General features: G+C 33.0%; 2 protein-coding genes across 2 annotated transcripts; both read right to left on the reverse strand.

Annotated features, from left to right (window-relative positions):
* Positions 1 to 2,718: 2,718 nt before the first annotated feature.
* LOC108740321 (G patch domain-containing protein 2) lies at positions 2,719 to 5,324 on the reverse strand. The gene is made up of 5 exons (XM_018474604.1): positions 4,980 to 5,324; positions 4,702 to 4,920; positions 4,367 to 4,623; positions 4,120 to 4,303; positions 2,719 to 3,538 (listed from the first exon to the last, which is right to left on the reverse strand). Exons 1-5 carry the CDS (start codon positions 5,101 to 5,103, stop codon positions 3,240 to 3,242), a joined length of 1,083 nt encoding a protein of 360 aa, XP_018330106.1. The 5' UTR covers positions 5,104 to 5,324; the 3' UTR covers positions 2,719 to 3,239.
* A 954-nt stretch (positions 5,325 to 6,278) lies between these two features.
* LOC108740319 (RNA-binding motif protein, X-linked-like-3) lies at positions 6,279 to 8,779 on the reverse strand. Its single transcript, XM_018474602.2, has 3 exons — positions 8,099 to 8,779; positions 7,325 to 7,489; positions 6,279 to 7,254 (listed from the first exon to the last, which is right to left on the reverse strand). Exons 1-3 carry the CDS (start codon positions 8,708 to 8,710, stop codon positions 6,403 to 6,405), a joined length of 1,629 nt encoding a protein of 542 aa, XP_018330104.1. The 5' UTR covers positions 8,711 to 8,779; the 3' UTR covers positions 6,279 to 6,402.
* Between the last annotated feature and the right edge of the window lie 269 nt (positions 8,780 to 9,048).

The following is a 9,048-nucleotide window of genomic DNA, read 5'->3' on the forward strand; positions in this document are numbered from 1 at the left end:
TTATAATCCTAATATCGATCTAATATTTTAGATTATCCATTTGCAAAGAGTTTAAAATTTTTTGGGCTCTCTTCAATTAAAGAATTAGAAGACATTCATGGAATGCCTCTTTGTCCTCTTTTTAATCTTCTAATACCTTCAATGGCCAATGTGGCCAACTATAAATTCATCATTTTATATAGTTTGATAAGTGATACTAGCAAAACTATTAACAGCAAAAGTGCATTTTGCATTTTACAAAGAGAAAATACGTTTGGAAAAGTATTTTAAATAAAATACAAAATACTTTTCTCAAAAAAGTATTTAAATGCAAAGTAAAAATAGATACTTTTTATTTTGTATTTTCAATTGAAATACAAGTATTTGAAATAAATCACATCTCTGATGGTGATAAATATAATTGATATTGCATCAACTTCTTTAGTTTCGATGAATGAACTTAACGTTCGTTTGGTTTAGGTGCCTATTAGATATATAGGGTGTGTCGTAGATTCAGTTTGACAGGTAAGATACCTTCGTAATGCTTTTGTCAAACGGAAATAGTTCGCAGGTAGCAGTAAATATCAGTAGATGGGGATATTAAAACAAATTAATAAATTTAATACTATTTATTGTTTAAATTTGCTAAGGATGCACAGTACATTGTATCTTTTATTGCAGATATTCACAGAACACATACTAAAATCACAAGTTGTCTCAATTACAAAAAATTGACCTACATTATGTCTTTTTTCTTTTTGAAAAAAAGAATCGATACGATGCTTTATAAGTAGACAAAATTTCATACAATGCATAATCCATATTGAAATAAAAATACTTAAATATTAAAAAACATTTTGACCATTTTCTCAGAAGCGAATAAAAAAACCAAAACACGAAAATCATTTGGTTACAACGTATTTTATAAAGAATTACCATTACCAGTAAGGTACTGACATAAAAAACATATAAATTGTATCTTACGATTACAATATCTGAAACTCTAGCGATTAAAGTACATATTTGACATGTTAAGGAAAAGTTGCTGTAATAAATAAATAATACCATTTTAAATTAATTATTTTGAGTGTCATGGTTAGGTCATCCTTCAACATAATGAATTAAAGAAATTAAAGGGACCGTTCGTAAAATACGTTTAGAAATAAAGGTCAGGGGTGAAGAGGTCTACGTGAATGTGACGTTCACAGTTCAATTTTATTTTTTTTTCTTAACTTGGCAGATCATAAAATTTTTATTGCGATAGAAAGTAACTCTCATTGTTATCTTTAATCCCAAGAAATCATTTTTAGAGGGAGGGGTAGCTTTTGTGACGTAGTATTAGTTAGGGGGTCGCTGAAATTGTGTGATGGCGTGACGAATGGGGTGGGAGGGGTCCGAAAAGGTTAAATTCTGAGTGACGTACTTCCTGAACGGCCCCTTATACATATATTTCGAAAACATTTATGGTAAATAATGTATTTACTAAGGTATGGAATCGTTCAACCATCGGTGTGCCCCTCCAATTTGTTGTGCTTAAATAGCATAGAAAGATTATTTGGAATTACAATTAATTCATTTTTAACGATCGACTGGAAGGCACTTCATCCTTACCAACACACAATAAAAAAAAAACCGAAACACAACTGGCAAGTATCACTCGGAATCTTAAATAAATTAGATTATAACAAACATAAACTATAAAATGTTTCTATTACAGTATATACATAATATTAAAAAGTTACAACACATTATAATTAACAGATAACTTGGACCATTTATGTATCCACGGATGAGAAATATCGATTTTTATCAATACATATCCTTAAACACCAACATATTGAGCATATGGGTGGTGTGCATAAAGTTTAGTATTTAGTGTAGTCTCACATTTTTAAAGTAGTCACTCCATTTGAAATACATAAATATAAGTAGAATCTCAAAGGTTTGAGTATCTATTCTCTTTTCTTGATACCTTATCCACTACCTTATGCATAAGGGGGCGTACATCTTTGTAGTAGTTCCTACTTAAATATAGAAGCGTTAACTTCGCAAAAGGTGAATGCTTATACGCACGAGTCTGCTAGTAGTGTAATGAGGCTCCTATTTGTAGGAATAGAGAAGACACTCCCACGTTTGGAATTCTACTCACATTCAATGGCTACTTTAAAAATACTAAGCATTCAACGTTATGCATACCACTCTATTTCGTTTTTAGTTGGTGTAATTTTACATAAAAACAAAAACTGTTGAAAGTTACATTAAACTACTTTTAAAATGTTATTGCATGAGTATTCAATTTTTTAGATAGATATGTATTTCTAGTATAATTTTGTTTAAATTTCATGAAAATACGGCTTAATAATAGGTACATTTAATGTAACATGCAAATGTTTGAAGCACTTATTCTATTTCACTAGTACATATTTTTATTGATTTAATTTATTAAATTAATCAACGATAAACTACCAATCATTCCACTCAGTATTTTTATATTAAAAGGAAACTAAACGTGAAAAGGTATGACGGTGAGGTCTGATCGTCTGTTTCATGAAAATTTAATAGGATATTTTTGTTTTTTCTGTTAATTTCTATAACCCAAGACTATTAATACTTTTTGCTCAGTTTCAATTTTTCCTTAAAAATATGGAGGTATATACTACATATACCTACACATTCTTTCATCCAAATTTTACACACATTCGCTATTNCGAATACACTGCAATTTACATTCATTTACTAACTCTGGCTATCCAAAATTCTTTTAAAAGTATATACACTAATTTCTTTTACTTGTTTGTGAAAATACAATTATCTGAATTTATTTTATGAGTTAATGAATATATTTATGGAAATTACAAGTGTTATAATTTACTTAAAGAAACAGTTCAAATTAAATTGTAAATATGTAAATACTGTGAGGAATGTGTTTATCCTTTAAACCATAGCATGTTCTTTACAATACTTACCCACCCCTTAGATTATTTTAGATATGCAAATCCCACAATTTCGGATTAGGTTTTTCTTAATCATACTTCTAGACACCAAAAAATGCTTATAAATTTGTTCTACGATAAAATAATTATTATAATAAAATCGGCTATGAAGCTTTAATAACGTCACGAAACGCCAATTGACACTAATATCTTGATTAAAATTTTCGCTAATCTGACACGATGCCACAGTGAACATTACGGAAAATTGACGAACAATTACGAACACTCATTTGGTATAAACAATAAAAACATTGTTTCATTCCTTTTTTACGATATGACATGGTTATGCGTCCTGATCTTCTTGTATGCGGCACTGAATCCGCTATGATATCGTTGGGCAGGTTGCATGCATGGTGTGCGTTTTGTTTTACGTAAAAGTGAACAACCAGGCTCTTCAAACCACATATCCAGAGAATAAAGAGCAGCCAGTTGGCCCAGTTTTTCCCGTTCAACTCCATATAAATGCAATTCTGACTTGGTGGCATCTTGAAGAAACCTAGCAACCCTTTCATTTGCTCCTGTGCTAATGCTGTAACTTGGCCTCTCTTCGCGAAGTCTTCTGCATCCTAAAAATACCGTTTACATTAAAAATAGATGAAGCAATCGTTAAAATATGCAACTCGCTTTTTGTCATACAATACAGCCTATCATGTATTATCAATGTAAAACATTATGGTTTGAACTTATTGTTTATTGTACACATAAAACAGTTTTTTGACCAATTGAGAGATAGCACACTGTCTAAACCACTAAAGATGAAAATTGGAAATGTATTCCAGAGAGGGTACAAAAGTGCACAAAGAAAGGATTTTTTGAATATTAACCCCTGGTGTGTAATGAGGAGCAAACAATAAAGTAGGCATATCTGGCTATAGTTTTTGTCATAAAATCTAGATAAGTTGTACAGTATTCGTATTAGAAGTTAATTTTGTATTTGTTTAACAGACTGATTATTCAGATAAATAATAATAATGCATCTAAATTGATGAGTGAGGTTCTTTGGCATTAGCCCACCTTGCTCAAAGTTAGCTACTGAAAACTGAGAAGACAGTATAACTTTAACTATAAAAGAACTTCCTGAACACTTACATAAATTGAAATTTGAAGGGATAATCAAGTGTTTTAAAATATAAAGAAAATAACATGCCTGCACGAATTTCTCTGGGATCAATATCATTCCAAAATGCTTGATCAATAGCATTGTCTATTGATGGAGCCCAATCAGTCAGTTCATCATCTCCCTCATGCCCTTCTCCACCACTCCAACTTAAGCTGCTCTCGCTTGCAACATCACAATTATCATTGATACATTGAGTTTCCATCATATTACACTAAAAAAAAATAATCCACTTTGCATATATTTTAATTTTAAATAATCAATTCAATTTACTCACTTCATTTATTTCATTCTGATAGTACTGTTGTATTTTATTGGTAATACTAGGATGTAAAGGTTTAATTTTAAAGCTGTTTCTTAGAGAACGATAGTTTTCAACAGCATCCAGTCGCTGTGGCCTTTTTCTTTTACCACAGGGAGGTACAGGATTTTCATCAATGTTCATTCTTTTAAGTTTCCTTTTACGTCTCATGGGGCGTGCTGGAGAATGCTCATTTAATGAATCACTTTCTAAACTATGACTGAGTGGCAATCCTGTATAACAAACATAAACAGAGCAAATATGAAATAATACTAGTGGCATTAATATAGGTAGTTTATGAAATTACCTACCTAATCTATTATAACGTCCTCGCAAGAAACTATTTATCTGATGCTTCATTCTTAGTGAATGGGATTTATTGACTGCTTTTGTAACAGCCAACCTAAGCGACAGTTCATCTGAATCTGATTGATTTAATTTATTTTTTGCTAACTGTTGAATTCGAATTTCAGATGTACTACTAGAACTGTCGTCAGAGTGATAATCACCTGCTTTACAAGCTGGTAAATCTAAGAAATATTCTAATTAAAAAACAATCAAATAAATGAATAGTTTATTGTAAACTTACGTAAATTTCCAGTAGACCGTGTTCTTCGTCTGAATCCCCATTTTTTTGCTGTTTCGTAAGCGGCGGGACCACAAGATTCAGATTCTTCTAGAGCTACAGATAAATCTTGAGCCAAATGATCCATTCTAATAAAACGATTAAAGAAACAAAGTTATTCAATCGGTTGAATTAATAGGATTACATAACGAATTGGATCTTTTCTTAGTCTTTTTAAAAAATTATGCTTCCTCTGACTACTAAAAAGTTGTTTACGAATACACTGCAATTTACATTCATTTACTAACTTAAAAAGCAGAGCAAAAACTGTTATTAGAAAGTGACAGGAAGAAGGTAAATTTATTGCCACTACAACGTTTAACAGTATCGCCAACGTTACGTTGAAAAATTTCGCGCTCTTGCAAACGCGGGTAAACACACTGGAAGATTATAATTATTGTGATAATTTGATATTTTCTTTTTCTTCATTCTTCTTGACTTATTTTTATATCACAATAAATTTTCTCTAAAGTTAAATAATATCCGTTTCATAAGCTGAGAAATTTGGTGTTTTATGCATAAGTACCTATTTCATTACTTTTTTCATATTGTACGTTATGCAAATAAAGCAAAGGTAAAACAACCTTCTATTAAGTTTTTTAATTTATTTCGGTATTATATAAACCAAGTGGATTTCTTACAACAAATAAGGAAAAAGATGTTTTTGCAGTTCTTTAAAGGCTTATTACATTACATATTTAATCTAACTATGTTGTATAATACGTACCTACGTAGTCCGGATTGGGTTTATAAAACAAATCATTAGTTTTGTACCGATAGGTAAATTGAAATTCATTTTGTTAATATATTTTTGTTTTTCTTAATGAAAATAAAATGTTTTTTTTTCTCGAATTAGCGATTTATGGTAGGTAACTATAGATATTTTTAGAACCGGGTTTTATAAAAGTTGTAATAAATCCCTATACCATTTTATACCCGAGCAAGTAAAAACATTTCTTTCTAAATACATATAAGCAATTCGTTTTACAAATATCTAGACATAAATTGTGTATAATACAACTCAGACTACCATACATATATAAGTATATCACAATAAGGTTTATGATTATTATGGTCTTAATGACACTATTTACAAAATAATAATTAATACACCAAATGCCACAATTCAGAATAGATCGCTGCAAATTAAAAATTTGATACTTAGATGTATTGTTTTTAAAAAGGTATCTTTTAATGTACAAAATGGAATAAAAAAAATAATTTAATTCATACATTATTTAAAATGATGTAGGAGACCACTAATCATGATCTACCGTTGTTTGTAAACGCTCCTAACGAATTATTTCTAAAGTAGAGTCTTTTATTGACTTTACGTCAGCCTTTGTTGTATAAAATTAGAAAAACCCTAAATTTTCTAATGCCAGCTTTATCGAGCGTCATGTAATGCTATTAGCAGTCTCTTCCTTGGCGGTGCTTTCTTAATTTCGGATCTAATAGAATCACTAGCGTCTTCATCTGATAGACGTTCCCTAGCATTATTATCACCATCTCTTTCTTGTTCTTCCTCTCTACTTCTTCCATCAATATTATCGAAATGTGCTTTGGCCTCTTGGTAAACATCTACCCCACGATACACTGGAGGATAGTAATTATCACTTCTACTTGGTTCATTTACTACAATTTCTTCTCGTGGTTTAACTTCCACAGTTTCGGTTGGTTGTGGAACGGCTTCCTCAGTGGGATTGTTTTCAACATTAGCGACATATACGTTGTCGCCATCTTGCACGTATACTTGTTGGTGAGAAACAATGGGTCCCTCAGTTTGTTTAGGGGCTACTGCTTGAGATACTTCGTATATTTGATTCATTGGTGGTCCTCTGTTGGGATCTACTTGATACATTTCTTGATGAATAGAAACGGGAGAAGCAGCTGAAGTGACGTAAACGTCTTGATTGGCAACTGGTACGTTTGTTGTTTCGACCATTTGGTGTTGTGGTGAAACCATAAGTAGCTGCTGCTGCTCAGCAAGAGGAGAATGATGGTGAGTTTTTTGGGCCCCACTTTTCTTTCCCCCTTTCTTATGACCCCACTTGGAATGACTTTCCCGCCCATCTTTCTTTCCATATTTCTCTTTATGACTGTGATGGGAACTATGACCACCATCTTTCTTATGGCCTTTCTTCTCGTGGTAATGTCCACCTTTGTCATAATGACCCTTCTTACCATGATGAGCTTCGTGATGACCTCCCTTCTTACGTCCACCTTTCCTCTTAGCGCCCTAAAAATATATATAACAGTTTATAAATACCAATAGAAAAGAACTTGGTCTTTAGTGGGTAAATGTGTACCTTTTTGTGTTTCTTCTCTGAATGGAAACCTCCATGCTTCTCACTCTCTCCTCCTTCATGATGTTCGTCGTAGAATACGGTTTTCTTTTCAAATACGTCGTTTTTATGAACATTGTGACCACCTTTTGTGCTGTGTCCTTTGCTATGTTTTCCACTTTCTTCGTACTAAAAAATTGAACCAAGAGTATTTGTACGATTTCGGTATGAAAATCATCGTAGGTAATATAAAAACATCGTTTTTGTATAAGGACGGTAAAGTCCAAAGCATTCTGTTCACGTTCAGAGACCGGTGTAGAAAATCGATTAGGCGAAAGGAATAGTTTTTATTTCCAGCTAACATTAGGTTTTGTTTAAAGAAATGAGAATCAGGAAATGATTCAGTTGAAAATAGTTTAGAAAGGCATTGCCGGACACTATCATTTAGTGGTAAGGTAAAAAGCTTTTAATAACGTAAGGTACTTTTTGTATTGTAGGTAGACAGAAATTAACAATTTAAAAGCTAAATAATTGTCAGATTTAAACGTTACATAAACAAATCTTTTTAAACTTTAGGCACTGCGTGACTTGACATTTCTCTGAATTTTACAATGAAAAATATAAAATTTGCACAAAACTTTTGCAAATTTATACAAAATTAATTTAGTATTTCTGCACCATTTTTCTAAATTGTGCAACAAGTAGCAAAGAAAAGAAAACAAGAATAATAGGTGAACATTTGCATAAAACTTGATGTTTTTTAGATAAGTATATTTTCATTACAAGTTTTTAATTTACCTTAGCTCCCTTTTGTCCTTTGTCTCCTTTGTGGTGGATTCCGTGGTAGCCATCTTCGTGATGATGAGACTTCTTATGGCCCCCCTTATCACTGTAATGTCCAGAATGACTTTCTTTGTCGTGATGTCCTTTTGCACCTTTATCGTGTTCGTGAAATCCTTTGTATCCTTTATGTCCTTTTTCACCATGTGCTGCATGGTGTTCGGAATAATGTTTCCTGCCGCCACCCTTTTCATGATGGTGGCCAGCCCTAGGAGCTGCTTTACCACCCGTTGCAGCCGCGGTCAAGTCGGGAATCTCGTTATTTTTATAGTACGAGAACGCCACAGGTTTTGCTAAGGTTTTTTGATGCACTGGTTCACTACCCTCGACCACCGAATCCTCCACGTCATCACTATAAAAACTTGGCGTTTCAAGGGGAAGTCCCGCGAGCGCGTAAAGATACGGTTGCGTAAGGGCGTCCATATACACTCCTCGCGATTGCGATTCCGACACTTCCATGTCTTCGAGTGGTCCATTGCGAATGCTGGCACCACGTGCGGGTCCGCAAAAGCTGACCACAAAGACGTAGATAAAAATAAACGGCACTAGGTTACCTTTTCGGTAAAACATTACCCACGGTAATCGTAACGCGATCAAATCGTGGACTACAATCAAAGACGGTCTGACGACGACGATGCGGTGGTTTACGGAAGACTGGGAGCAGATCGTGGCAGTTTCTGTTTATATACGGAAAGTCTTTCCTAATTGCTATTCGGAACAAATTTTCTCTTTTGCTACAGTGGAAGTTCCAGTTGAATTAATTTTTTTGCCCTGGGTACATGTACCGTGTAATTGACTCTCTTTGCAGATACAATTAGATCGGTGTTCTCCGAGAACGGCGACTTCATAGTAGCGCCTTTTGATGTTTTTTGGTCACTTATTTTGAATATTTCGTGGGAGGTTGTATA

The sequence above is a fragment of the Agrilus planipennis genome, unplaced genomic scaffold, assembly GCF_000699045.2.
Source record: "Agrilus planipennis isolate EAB-ADULT unplaced genomic scaffold, Apla_2.0 scaffold58, whole genome shotgun sequence".
NCBI classification, from domain to species: domain Eukaryota; kingdom Metazoa; phylum Arthropoda; class Insecta; order Coleoptera; family Buprestidae; genus Agrilus; species Agrilus planipennis.